The sequence below is a fragment of the Alligator sinensis genome, unplaced genomic scaffold (assembly GCF_000455745.1).
Source record: "Alligator sinensis unplaced genomic scaffold, ASM45574v1 scaffold1322_1, whole genome shotgun sequence".
NCBI classification, from domain to species: Eukaryota; Metazoa; Chordata; order Crocodylia; family Alligatoridae; genus Alligator; species Alligator sinensis.
Window position 1 is genome coordinate 713,076 of NW_005842116.1, and position 14,746 is coordinate 727,821.

General features: G+C 44.9%; 1 protein-coding gene across 1 annotated transcript; it reads left to right on the top strand.

Moving 5' to 3' along the window:
• Positions 1 to 127: 127 nt before the first annotated feature.
• FAM72A (family with sequence similarity 72 member A) lies at positions 128 to 9,092 on the top strand. Its single transcript, XM_014520419.2, has 4 exons — positions 128 to 209; positions 4,303 to 4,380; positions 5,621 to 5,745; positions 7,176 to 9,092. Exons 1-4 carry the CDS (start codon positions 145 to 147, stop codon positions 7,268 to 7,270), a joined length of 363 nt encoding a protein of 120 aa, XP_014375905.2. The 5' UTR covers positions 128 to 144; the 3' UTR covers positions 7,271 to 9,092.
• The last annotated feature ends 5,654 nt before the right edge of the window (positions 9,093 to 14,746 follow it).

Sequence of the window (14,746 nt, forward strand, 5' to 3'; positions counted from 1 at the left end):
CCTGGCCCAATGGGGCGCGGGCTGGGCATTTCGAACGCACAGCTGTGCGGGGCGTTTGGCGGCGCCATGTCCGGCAGCTTCCGCGAGCGCTGCGTGTCCGTGCTGCGCTGCCGCTTCTGCCGCCACGTGCTCAGCTCGCGCGGCATGCGCGCCGTGCTGCTGGCCGACGCCGACGTGCAGCTCTTCTCCACCGACATCCCGCCCGCAGGGTGAGTGCCCCGGGCCCCCCGCCCGCGCAGGACAGCGCCTCGGGCATTTAAAAGCGCCCCCCAGACCCACCATGTGCTGCCCCCACCCCGCCTCACCCAGCAGGTGGGGGTGTAGGGGAGCACAGATGGAGAAAAAAATGATTTGGGGGCATGCCCCTCCTAGCAGGGGAGCCCCTCCTCCATACCCTGGAAAATGAAGAGCTGGCTCTTTTTGGCAGGGAAGGGGGGGGATTTGAATCTAAAAAGAGTGAAAACAGCAGTGTTTCTCAACCTTTTAAGTAGCAAGTAACTTCTGAAAACTGTAATAACTCCCCCAACCTTCAATTTTCCAGGGGGGGTTTATATTTATGCGTGCCGTATGTTGGGAGGAGGGCTGTGTATATAAGGCCGTGATAGGACAGATGTCTGATCTGGTGTGGGCAGGGTTGTCACCTTTTACACCAGGAGTGCACAACTCAAGTGTGTACCTGGGCCCAAGTTAGGAGGGTTGAACACCAAATGATTACCGGGGAATTTAATTTTTTTAATTGCCCCAAATTTTTTGCCATATTTTGAGGGTGAGAGAGCGTGTTGGGGTGCCCATGTACCGCCTGCCTGTGTCTCGTACCCCCAGGGGTACACATACCACGGGTTGAGAAACTATGTCCTAGAGAACAGTAAAAAGGGTGTGGATGGGCCCATCTCTCGCACATCACGTGCTGCCTGCTAAAATAGAGCTGTAACAGTTTTCCCTGTACACGGCATCACGATGATCCAAAAGCTATTTGGAAGAAAGGCAGCACTTGATCCAAGGCACCTTGTTTCAGTCCCAATCTGTTCTACTTCACACCCACAAGCTGGTTTCTACATTTAATGCTCGGGGAAGCAATGTGGAGCAAAGAAAGCAAAGTGAGTTGTATTGGGCCTGGTGCATGAGCATCATCGAACGTATTGTGCAAGAAGCGGAAAGCACCCAGCCTGGTGTTCAGAGCTCAGCATCAATCAGGATAATAATCTTACTTATAAATCAAATAAGCTTGGTCTGGGAAATGGAGGGAAACTAAAGCGATATGCACAGTGTGGATGTGGATTTGCACAATGTGGCAATGTGTGGATTTGCACCTTCTGTACACTGAACTTGGAAGTAACCACATTTAAATATTAAGAACATGAAGATTTCAAAACAGTATGTTAATTGAGACGTGTGGGTTAAAAGGAGAACTAAATGTAAGGATAGTTTCATTTTAAGTATGTTCTCCAACTATAGAGCCGTTTTTCTGCAAACTCAATTGAGAGTCGCGAAGCTTATGCTACCCTCTTCTGTTGGTACAGCTTTGCCAGCAGGGAGTACAAAGAGGTACAATCCCCGATAGATTAGGTTGTACTGACAGAAGCCCATATTGTGGACACCGCTTATGGCAACAAAGCTGGGTTTTTACTTGTTTCGGGGAGTTTTGAGGGTGAATACAGAAGTAGCCATTTACTGGGTCACATGGTAGGTCCATCACACCCCATATCCTGATTGACACAGTGCCAGAAAGCAGGTGCTGGGAGGGAAGGAGCTTGAACACGGCATGTCCAGCACTTTCTGCAGCTTCCAACCTTTGGGGTTTTAGGAAGGGCTGATTTGGAGCCTCCATTCCTATCTACCACATTCACCGTCTACTGTTGAATCGGTCCTGGGAGAAAACCCACTTCCAGAAGGGGTTGGACCTAAGTTACAAACTTGTGGCAGTGAGGTCTGCAAAGTAATTGCGCACCCTGTGAAACGTGTTCATAGGGTTGACCTGGGAAAGGGAGAGAAAGTAAAGCAATATGCAGAGGGCAGTGTGGATTTACACCTTCTGTACAATGATGGTACAATAAGATACACCAATGAAGACAGTTTTGCTAGTAGTATTTGCACTTTGCTACTACTGCAATGATGTTTCTATACTAGTAAAATGCTTCTGAACTGTCTTTATAGATTAGATGGAAAAAAAATAAGAGTGACAATGATTTACATGGTTACAAGTGGCATAAACCACAATTTATTGTGCAAGAGGAGAATGCTAACTGCAACCACGAGGTTATGAAACTCAGTCAGCCAAACACTGCAGCCTGAAGTTAAAATACATGGGTTCAAGTGACTTAGACTAGGATTTACTGGAACATGCTTTTCTTATGCTGCAACTTTTGACTTGCAGCGCAGCTTGGGGTTGGGGGAAAGATTTGTCAGGGCTGAGTGGTTTAGTGCAAGCGGAGACTAAACTGTGCGAGTAGAACAGAAAAGGAAACGTGCACACATGCAGAACAGAAGTTCAGACTTCCTTTGCATAGGAGAAAGGGTGCAGATAGATTTCCAGGCCCGTAAAGGTCTGATGCTCACAAACAGTTTTGAATCAAACCCATAAATAGTAGGTAGTTGGAGGTGGAGGAAAGCTGTCCCTCTTTCACAAATTCTGCGCTTCCTACCATTGATACTGCTCTAAAAGTGGAAGTCTTAGTGGAAACCATTATAACGTTTTAGCTCAGAACAGGGTACAAGCGACACTAATTGAAAGGCTGGTGGCTCCCTGGATCCACTCTGCAAGTGCTCAGACTAGTGGAGCTTCATCAGTAACTAACTGTGGAAAAACCAGGACACATAATCTGGTGCAAGCAAGACCAAAGACAAACTGTAAAATAATAAAGATCCATTTGCTGCAAAATGACCGGTATTTTTATTTTGAATTGAAACAAAAAACAAACTACTAAAAATAAACTTCTGTGGATAGAGCCTGTTCACAGGGAGAGGAAGAGTCTTGCTTAACAGGACTTTGATTGAAAACCAACAAAAGAATCGTATCTTGTATTACTGGTCTGCTTTCAATACCTCTTCTGTGAAGAAACTCAATAGGCATTAAATCTGCCTGCCTCATTGAAACGAACCTTCACTTTGGTCATATTATCTAATGTGTAAAGGAAAATAAACAAGACTATAAAAATACTAAGTCTTGATGGTAGTCCTGTCTACACTGCAAACTGCCCCTCAGAAAGAACCAAGTTTCCTCCACCTATGCTGCCACATTATAGCTGGAGCAGCAGAGCCCTGGTTTCGAGGAGGAGGTGCTCACACCTTCTATAAAGTCAGCAGCTTTAGAGGCAGAAAGAGAAATCCTTAATGACTAGAGTCTTGGAAATCCCGAGGCCCCTATGCCAACACACCGGTTTCCTGGAGGTAAGGCTGAAATAGCTGCAACAGATGAAATAACACTAACGGAAAAAAAATCAGATGATTTGGGTTTTAAAGAGACGGATGGACACTTCCGAGGAGTAGATCACATTAAACTTTGAGGTGGTCAGACTTCTGGTCAAAAGTAGAGTTTTATTTATTTTAATTTTTTTGTTTCAAGTTTACTATTAAGCAATCTGCATCTGGTTTTGCTGGGGGGAATAACGTGCACAACTAGGGAAATCAGATCCCATTGATCATTTAAGGTTCAAAACGGCTAAAAATTCTGTGGAGGACTCTTGGTCTGTGCCATAGCAATTACCCGTGTAACAAAGGATCTAGCTGCACGTAGCATTTGATGAAGTGGGACATACTTCAGAAATAGGTCTAGATCTATCTCGTATAGAACAACTTCAAGCAAAGTAGTAGTCAGCAAAACAAGATACCCATCAAAAAATCCATTGTATTTGTGTTATAGAGCCAAGGACTAATCTGAGATTTGTCCAAGTGGAGATGCTTGCAGGGGGGAAAAAGTGATGTGAATTAAGTAAAGGTGGGAATTGGGAGTGGATCAGCTACTCTATATTTAACGTATGTGGACACACTTCTTCCAAATTGAAAAATATCTTAATTATACTTGGTTGATTTTTTTTTTTTTTTGCAAGTGAATAAATCTGCTGAAAGTGCTTCTCATGCTGAACTGTGCGCTACTAGGAGAACCTCGCAGTTCAGGAGTTATTGGTGGACTACTTAGGAATCTGTGAATTGGCTGTTAATTAGGTATCTGTAAATTGAAATGGAAACACTAGAACTTCATTAAAACCCTGGCTTGTGGACTTTTAGATTATAGGAGGGGTGGGGAAGTGTGAAGCTGATACAAATACCATTAAGCCATTCCTATGGTAATATTCCTTCCTGCAGTTCTGTTGACTTCATTGGAAGCTGCTATTTCACTGAAATCTGCAAATGCAAGCTGAAGAACATTGCATGTTTAAAATGGTAAGTTATGTCGTTTTAATGCAACTCTTGTAACTGTATGAGCACCTAGTAAGAGGTGCATGTGCTGTAGCACGTCCCCTAAACATCTCCGTACCAACCAGCCACTAACGCGGGAACAGTAGGGCCATGAACTAAGCACTGCTCCGCGGAAGCCTAGCCCAGTAAACTTGGGGGTGACTGTCAGCCTGTGCTAGCATAAACCCTTGACATAATGCTTACTTAACTTTTAAATAGTGTTTCAGCACACAAATAGTCGTGAGAACATTTCCCCCGGTGAAATGCTCTTACACCGTGGAATCTCCATCCTTGGACATTTTCAAGAGCAGGTTGGGCAGACACTGGATGGAGATGGTTTAGTCAGGGACAATCCTGCCTTGAGCAGGGGGCTTGAATAGGTTATCTTGTGAGCTCCCCCCAGCCCTACATTCCTATGAACCTATTCCAGTTCATTTAAACCTAAATAATAATGTCCCGGTGGTGGATTGAGTCTTCACAAGCAGATGGAAGCTGCCATGCTCAAAAGTCTTAAAGCTTTTTACACATACTTTATTAATGCCTGATAGTTAAAGGTGCCAACATCTTTCTTTTTAAAGACAAATACTAATGCTATTTAAGAAAAGTCATCATCAGCTTTATGCTGGCTCAAATTCAAGTAAGGGAAGGCTTCTGGAATTAAAAACAAAGAGGTGTGGGATTTTGTTTTAGAAACTTGAAGCAAGGAAATCTGGTTTGTCCAGATGCTGAAAAACACAAAGTGCACATACCGATAGGGTGTGCGGCTGGGAGTGTGGAGAGCCAATTGTGGTTGATCACCATGTTTCCAACCCTGCTTCCACTGAAATCCATTACAGCATTCCCTGTAAATTTAATAGGAGTAGAATGAGACTCGGATCCATCAACCTAACTTCTAAGACCATATAGATCTTAAATAGTGTTTTTATAGGGCTACTTTATGCCATCAGATAGAAGAACTTGTCTCAGGAAATTCTACTGTGCAATTTAGGTCTAAGAAAACATAAAATGGCAACTGGAGTGACTTGTATATCATTATGGATTGTATTAGTGTCACTAGTTTTCTGCCATTAAAATAAATACAATTCCTTATCTAAAAACGTACCTTGGTTTGCCTAGCAAAACTATTGCTCTTGTTTAATATTAAACCTTTAGTTGACTCTTCTGTGCAAACCATCTTTCAGCCATGAACTTGCACTACAGTGACGGTGTTTGTTGTCTGTTCTAGCGGTAATGTTGTAGGTTACCATGTGATTGCTCCATGCAAGCCTTGTCTGCTGTCCTGTAATAATGGGCATTTCTGGATGTTTCACAGCCATGCGGTTTTTGGCATCAACAGACTAGACTCCTCTGGTAAGGAATACTTTGGATTCTGGGAATTCCAGCTTGCATTCTTAGGAATTATAACTAGCACCTTATTTTTTTTATAGAAGTGTTTATTAGGCCTCCTCGACACCCTACATTTATGCTATAATTAATGTTAATTAGCATATTGATCATAATTATGTAATTAACATGTTAATCATGGCATAAATAGCAACAGTACTACATGTGTACCCAATTTAAGGCATCATAAAATGGCAAACCAGCTATAAAAATGCAGAACATGTTTGTGGGTTGTTTGGTGCCTTAAATTGAACGTGTGGCAGGGCTGGGACTGACAATCAGTCCATTGCTAGCCCGTGCCCTGGACCTGCAGGCACCCAGCTTTCAACTTGCTGGCGGAGGGGGAGCCTGAGGTCACGATCCCAGGGTCCCCCTGTACTGGCAAGGACAAAGGGCACAATTGGAGTCGGATCCTCAATCCCAGATCAAGCCTCCTTCCATGCACATGCAGCATGGCAAGAGGTGCCATTGTTGGGACTCATGTCACCTTTTAAAGGAAAGTGTGACCGGGGCTGTAGTATGTGCAATTAAGGCATGAAGACACTAGTGAACTGGCTTTCTAACACACTTGGAGAAGGAATGCTGTACTAGAAAACTCGCACAGCTTTAGCTATTTAAAGCTAAAGTCTTGGCCTCTCTTATTTTGTCACTTTATGCGGATCTTCCCTCGCCTCCTCCCCCACAACCATGAGATTTGTTTTGATAGGAGACTTTGCTCCTACCCCTCTGCTGACTAGAGACAATTTTCAAAGGCATCACTCCACTGTGACCTGCACAAACACAAAGTGGTGTAAACAGCACAGCCACAGGCTGCTATTTATATTGGGGTGTGTGTTGCTCCACTGTGCTATTAGGCAGCCCTCCAGCGAGCACTCATTCTGAGATGAGCCACGTTGTCACTGTGACCCTATGTAACTTCTTTTCATCCCTATAAGCTTCGTATTGGTTGTGACCACAGCTTCTCTTACGATTCAACAACCCCACCCTCCCCTTACCCAGCTACTTACAGCTTGCATGCTACGCATTCAAGAAAGGCTGCCTTGAGTCCTCCCCAAAGTGCTCAGCTTTTCAACAGGCCTATACAAGAGAAAACATATTGTTTAAATCTCTTCAATGTCACCTGTGTCAAATCAATGCAATTAAAAATAATCCAGGCATGAGAGGATTACCAATAACTACATGATTCATACAGGAACTTGTTGCTACAAAATGCAGTTCAAAGGGATATTTCAGAGATGAGTTGCAAAAAAAACAAAAAACAAGTGGAAAATTGTTTAATTTAATAGGTTTTACAAACACCAGGTCCCATCTGTTCGGTAGCAGTGTATTCAGTGGTTGTTCCAACCCAAAACTAGGTCAGAATTCAAATAAGTTATTTACAATCCCTTTTTCCCCAGGTGTGAACTTACTGCTTTGGGGCAACCTGCCAGACTTGGAGGAAGCTACAGATGAAGACATGCCGGGCATCTCCGAGGAGGAGTATATCAGATAAATGTTATCAGCAGCATGCACCACAGCAAAATTCCCCTGTTAACTTGTATTGCAGGTCTCCTCCTCCCGCCTTAGTGAAGACTCAAGCAATGCACTTAATAGGAATACGGTACTAAAGTAGAAGCTGTCTCACGGTTCATTTTAAGCTACCTTAAGACTCCCTTGGTTTTGATTAGGATTTAGTGTTCCAATTGAAGATGCTTCTTTGGCCACATTAGCATGGACATATCTGGAAGACAGCAGGCAGATGGCTGCTATTCCTGATTTTGGATCTATTTTGTACTTATGTTAATAGCTGCAGGTAAGGAAAACAGTGGTTAAGGCTTCCACAAGTGCCACTCCTGCCTCTTGTTCCCCTTCCTAAATATCAGCTCTTTGGTCTCAGTAAAGGCATTTTAAAAACTTTAGTAGATCAAAGCATACTTAATCTGGATGAGCTGTGAGATTAAGCACAGTCTGCAGAGTTTTCTTTGTAGAGACCAGTTCAATGTCCCCTTCTGCCTCCTGCTCCATCTGTAACTAGGAAGGGTGCATCTGCAGTTTCCTAAGGCCACCATCAATGCTGCTGAATGAGGGAGCTTGAAGGCCTGTGCTGAAGCTGAACAGCTAGTTGTTTTGCTCCTCCTTTAAAGGAGGTTGCTTCACCACTTGGGAGAGGCATGTTGAGATGATGGTTCTGCATACAAGTCTATCATATGATGCGGTGCTCAAGTGTAGCGATGTACTTGGCTTCACTAAAACCTAAGCTGCCAAAAGAGACCAGTCAGTTGCTCCCAGAACTGGGAGCATCCCAGGAACTGGTCCATTTTTTCTGACATTGAAATGGAAGTGGAACATGTTCACCATGTCGCTAGGAGAACTATCCTTAGAAACGCAGTGCCTGAACTGCTTACCTGCCCTGTAGAAGCCTCCCCGTTGCTGTAACAAACACTGGAAATGTGGAAAAGGGTTAGCATCCAGACACCAGAATCAGCAATTACCATTGTACATGTCTTCAGTAGTAGACTAAAAGACTGGCAGTAAGCAATACTGAAGTACTCTGCTTGACACGCTTACAGCTGCAGTCAATAACATTTTGATCTGGCTTATCTACCATGGGAATGTAGGTGATCCTTAAGTAGTGGGTGGCATTGAACACCTCAGGAAGGAGGCAGCCAAGCTGGGTCCAAACAGAATTTGCTCTACAAGCACTGTCCTGCTTGTTGCTACCTAGGAACTGCTTCGTTTTGCTTACTGTTTTCAATGTTTTTCTTCCTAAGAAAGGAAGATCTTGAGAATAAATGTGTATTAAGAAGCTGCTTTCTTGAAGAAACTTAGCTGACAGCAGAGATTCTATTTAATGCGAAGAATTGTAAAGTGGCTATTGTGTGTGCGCACACGCATGGTTTTCTACTTATTATGCTTTGCAGGCCAAGCATAGACACAGCAGGCGATAACATTTATTTTTAAAGTAATGTGACTTAGCATAAATACCATCCTCGGCAGGACTTGGCAAGTTGCTGATCCTCAGGTAGGATGAAAAGATGGAGTTTGTAATACACGCTTAGCTCACTTTCGTATAGCTGGAGTCAATTCCCTATATTTCAATCAAGACTAACTCAAAGACTGATCTCGTGTCAAGGTGTTGTCAATAGTATTATTGTCTATATCCTGTTATGCTCTGTACAGATGCACTGAAGGTGATCTTTTACTGTATTTAATGTATCCTAACCTTACTACCTCTAGCATTGGCTAAACCAGGTACCGGGATTTGTCTGTCTTGTTTTGACTGTACATATGCTATGTCTGAGCATTAAATAAGAGTCTTGCGCCCATTCTTCCGACGGATGTGTGAAGTGTGCTTGTGGTAGGTAACCGCAACAGCAAAATGGCGCTCTGTTCCCAATTGAAGCTCCTTTAAATTCCTCTCAACTTAGGTAGGACAGACAAAAGTCAGACGGAGCTGCCCGCTTGCCCCGGGTTCTGCAAAAGGCTTAAATTCTCAAGTGTCTGCTGCCTTCTAGTTTATCAATAGCAAAATGCTCATATATTATGCTCGTTATAGCATATTACTGCCACTTGGCCGTCTTTACCAGTTCATGCCACACGAGGATTCACTGGGTTTTAATAGACAAATGGAGCGCTGCAAAGAGAAGGCAACGTCTAATAAAAACAGAGCTCTGCAACGTCTCTTGTTTAGACAAGACTTTGTTCCCAACTGTTTGTAGAGGTAGGGCAGTCTTCAAGAGACTCTCCATTTTATCTCTGCTCAGGCATTTGTTTCCTGTTTGCTCTTTTAATCTTCTCAACATTTAACTTTCGGAGGTCTGAGCCAGCCTCGCGGTATTGGTAAAGTTGGGTTTAAAGCTTGTTCCCTCCCTTGTACAGAGGAAAAAAAGCTTCCCACAATGAAACAGAATTAGTCTAAGCAGTTGTTGCAATGATAGAGGGGGGGGGAGAATATTCAATACAACAACTTGCCCAAAGCTTATTTAAAAACCAATAATAGTTTCCTGGCCTCTGACCTCTAGCCTCTTTCTGGATCTTACTGCAGTGGATCAAGTGTTTTTCTTTTCTATCAAAACCCTGGAATCTGTAGTAAATCAATTAATTGTTGGTTATTGTAGGGATTTTATGATGGGCATATTGCCGCACAACAAGACAGGTAATCTGTACACTGAAAAGAGAACAACAGAATTCAACCTCCCTCTGGCCTTAAAATCAGTCTAGTGTAAAAAAAATCTGGCAGCCAGGCTGTTTTTCTCCCCTCATCGGGAAGGATTTTACAGTGAAAGCTTTCATGATCTTCGGTGTGCAACCAAAGCAGAGCAGTAAGCTGAAAAACAAGAATCAAGTCCTACAGCCTTTTTCCTCTGCTTATTACAATACACAAGGCAAGTAATTACTAGAGCTCCAATGCTATAGTCAAGCCTGGATTTAGCCAGATGGGAACAACTGCCAGGCAAAGGGGCCTGGTTTTTGCAACTCAAAGCAAAGGGCACTGCATGTCTTCAACTTACTGGCACTAAATGCATAGTTAGATCAATGTGATTGGTCTTACAATAGTAGTAACACTATGAACTACAACAGCCATGTATCCCACAGGCCCCATTCACAGTACTGCACCTGAGACATATTACAAAACAGATTTTGTTGGTTCGGGGTCATAGGTTTGGCTGGAAGGAAATGCACTGAAAGCCTGAATCCCCCTAAAACACTCAAATGAAATGGCTTTCCTTGGAGCCACAGGGCTTTGTGCAGTAACACTACTGTCAGTGGTGATGCATTCCCATCCCTGTAATGCATAATTCAGCATCGATTTGAGCTAGCAGGGTTTGGAAGGGAGACAGTCATAGCAAGACATTGATAAATTGTTTTCCTTTTGCTCTTAAGTAAAACTTGTTAGGAGAGATGCATATTTAAATCTTCATTATTCCCATATAAATTAAATGCCCAATCATAACCTTACATTTGTATCACGCCATTCAGCCCAGACTGCTGTATAGTGGCAGAGTCAGAAATCCTTTTGCCATTGAAATGCAGCCAGGTCCAGGATGCAGGGCAGTTGCCAAGCTGATAGCAGGCTGTAAGGACAGCAGGGTAAACCCATGCTGTAATGAAATTTGGCAGGCAGTCTTCATCCACTTGGACTAGATAGGCCCTTGGTTATTGAAGGAGGTCCAACCTGAAAGCACGCATGCTCGGTGTACAGCCTGGAATGCAGTTTATCTGCTTTGGAGACAGATGACAGACTGAGTCACCCCTGCAGGGTTTAGAGCCTGTGGTGCTAAGTATTTCAGATCTGAGGGCGGGCCACGGTGCCATCCTGCACCCATTGTGCCATGAGATTAGAAGGGCCAAACCTTGCTTTCTCGCCCCCTCAGCCATGCCATGCACAGCAGAGTACATATAAACCCGGTGACCTAAGTATGCAATCGCGTTGTTCTACTGTAACTGTCCCATCTGCACATTTGCTTACTTCTGCAACCTGCTAAGACTTCACCTGCTCCAAAAGTGTCTGTTATTTGCATTAGGGTAGGCGTCTTACAACTAGCTTCATATAACTGGTTTAGCTATTATGCTAGAACACACATGGACCTTAACTGTGTAGAAAGACTGGACAAATGGGAGAAGAAGTGAGCACATCAAGTGAATGCTGCAGGTCAGGTGGATCCCAAAGGACAGATGCAAGAGCACAAGGAGGAGAGTTCTCAGCACCATGCCTGCACCAAGCTCAGTCCACGTTGGGCCATGTCTGCAGCCCGCTTGAAGACAAGGAGGGCAACCTCTTCTCCCAGCAGGCTTCCTTTGCATGGAAACGTGGGCTTCAAGGCAGTAAGCAACCTCTTCCCCACAACCTGCAGTACACTTAGCAAGCAGCACCATACTTAACGCTTGCACTTTGTGCAGCTCGTGTCAGAGCGAACACCAGATCACGGGATCATCCAAAGATGTTTGTAATGAGGAGATACCCACTGTCACGTCTTGACAAAGCAGCTTTGTTTCCATAGCAGCTATTAGCCGGGGGGAGCATCTCGGCTGCTTTCCTATCAACAGCGTCTCTTGTCAGATTTTACACCCAACGCAGACTTCACAAACTGGGCCTGTACTTCCTATTGATTTCTCATTAGAAAGCATGTTTTGTATTTTGGACAGCAGTGGGGCAGGAAAGGGGGGGCGGGGGGTGGGAAAACCTTGGTCGCATCTAAGGTCTTCAAAATCTCTGGTGCTTCACTTTCCACATTGTCTGCTCTTCATCAGACTCCTGACAGCTTGATGTCTCTGGGTAACGTTACACAAGGGAAATTAGTTCAGTATTTCTCACCAACGCCCATCTGTATATGTCAACGCACATAGAAATTTGTGTGCACGTTTGTGAGGCAAACACCGATACGAGATTATAGCGCAGAGGAACGTGAATGATTATTTCCAAATGAAGAGCACTCATTAAAACACCGAATGGCATCTGGAAGCAGCTTCCACGGCATCACAACTCCTTTCTGTGCTAGAGCAGAAACTCAGGAGATAGATCACTCTTAGCACATGTCCTCTGCCAGCACAGGGAACCTATCGTGACTGGAAAGGAAAACGCAGAAATTCAGGGGGGATTTTTCCTAGACCGCTTCAGGAAAAAAAGTCAATGGACTATGTGCTACTGAGTTACTTGCACGCACAAAGTCTCTCTTGAATGAACAATGTGTTAGCGTTGTCTGGTGCTGCATCATTCCAGCCAGGTCTGCGCTTCAGGACCAGACCATTTGGGGCAACAAGGATGCCACAGGCACGGACTGAAATGCATTGCCAGCAGTAGGGTGGAAGAAGCTTATGCAACATCTGCATTCACCTTCCTTGAGCTAATGCCATCAGCAACTCATTCATGAAAAAAGACGGCCACGTTTCGCCAAGGATGAATCTGACACGTTGTCTGTGCCATGTTCACAGACCATCTCGAGGCAGCTTTTTAAACAGGAGCTGGCAAGCGAACAGGCAGGTCACCACAGAGTGGAGTTAAGGCTCGAGCATAACTGAGGAGGAGCATTTGCAACAAGCTCCTTTGAAAGCCAAGTCCTGGTCTTGCTTACAGGGGTGCGTATACACTGCATTATCCAAATGAAAACACAGCGTGGAGCGAGAGATCCAGAAATGCACAAAACCACCTCAAAAAACACCTCAAAAATAAAAATAAGGACTCGCCAGGAACTGGAAGGTCACAGTGGGCTAGTAGGGTGGCAAAAACCAGCAACATATGCAGTCTCATTCACCTCCCACTTACCACTGTGGATTCAAATACTTGATTTGCTCTTGCTTTTTACCCTTACGGACATGGGCATGAAAAAGAGATGGGGGTGAAGAACAAACAAGCTGTTCCAGGGGCTGTCTCCAATTTTTGGAGAGCAAACAAGTTGCCTATAGACACAACAGGCTTTATACAGGACAAGGCTGCAGTAGCAGCCTGACAGGGAGGCTGGGGGAAGGGAGCATGTGCAATCCCAGCATTGTTTAGATAGAGATGCAGATCAGAGGACATCAGGTCATCCGCAGGAGCTGATAATGGCACAGATTACCGCCCATTCTGATCTGGCATCAACTCAGTCATTAACAAACCCCGAAATGCTCGGCTTTTTCCTACAGCACAGGCTGAAAGGTGAATTGCACCTCTGTGCAGAGCTGGAACAATGCCTATGAAGCACTGAACACAGCGTTTCAGCAAGGCTGACGGGGTGCACGGGGCTTGGGTTGAACTTTTGCAAAGAGGCAAATATCACCCTAAAAACAGCAGCATGGCAGCAACCCGATTTCTGTCTGTATGATACTAGTTTTGTTTGGATGCAATTTCTGTTTCTCTCAGCTGCTAGAGAAATGCAAGATAGACAGAAAACAGAATGAGTCTGCTTTATCTTCCAATCACCGAATGGAATTAAAATGGGAACTGCATCCGATACCAGCTACCATCAGAAACAGCTTACTTAATTTGATGGACTCTCATTCCGATCTGATTTGAATATGCCAGAAGCAATGTATGACATCAAACAGCTCTTTGCCCGTCATTCATGGCTGAGGAAAGATCCCTCTCTGAAATTGGATAGCACTTGCTGGGGGCCAATTCAAGATCAAAGTTAGGCACCATCAGCTAGAGAACAGGGAGAATAACCGGACAGTGAATCACTGGTCAGATCTGGAGTGACATTTTCCCGGGAACAGTGGGGGAGCAATGTCACCATTCAAGGAAGGAGATGACACCCCTAATTGCTGGGAGAGATTCACTGCAATGGTCATGTCATGCAACATTGCACTGGCCTGGCTTCAAAACAGGTATTTGTCCCAGGAGGCAACTGCATGGTCTGACCAGTACCTTGTTCTTGCCAAGCGGTTTCATGTTCCTTTCCCTCATTCCTCCCAGCATGAACAGGCTTGGAAGGGAGTTTGCCAACTGCAAGATGGGCCTTCAGCGGAGAGGGCTAACAAAGGAGGTGGGAGGGGAAGTGTAAATATTTCATAGGGTTAGACTGTTATATCCGTCAAGAAGCCCGCAGGGCCTGCGCACACCTTAAAGAACTGGCCCCAGGTGCTGAGCCAGACTGGCACCTGCTCACAGAGGGGAGGGCAGATGCCACAAGTCAACAGCACTCATCCTCTTGCTGGAGTGGGGAACGGCTCCTTTGCAGCAAGCAAAGTCTGGGCATGCCAGCCTGAGCAGCGTGTAACATCTGCTCCGTTCTCGAGATCCAACCACCGCCTGACCCGAGCCAAATGCTGCTCCATTCAGCTCAGCCGAGTCCTCCAGCCTTGGCCAACGCGTCAAGAGACAGCTCTCTCCACCCCCGTAGTGTGCCAAGCTGGGAAGCACAAGATGTCTGCCACAGACCCCTTGCTGAGCCCCTGGGGGCAGTCTGCTCTGGCCCTGAAGCAAGAGATTTGGGTATCCTTATTGCACTGGTTCACATGAAAGAAAATAGTCTCTTTCTGCTGAGGCTCAATGAGCCCAAGGTCCTGCTGA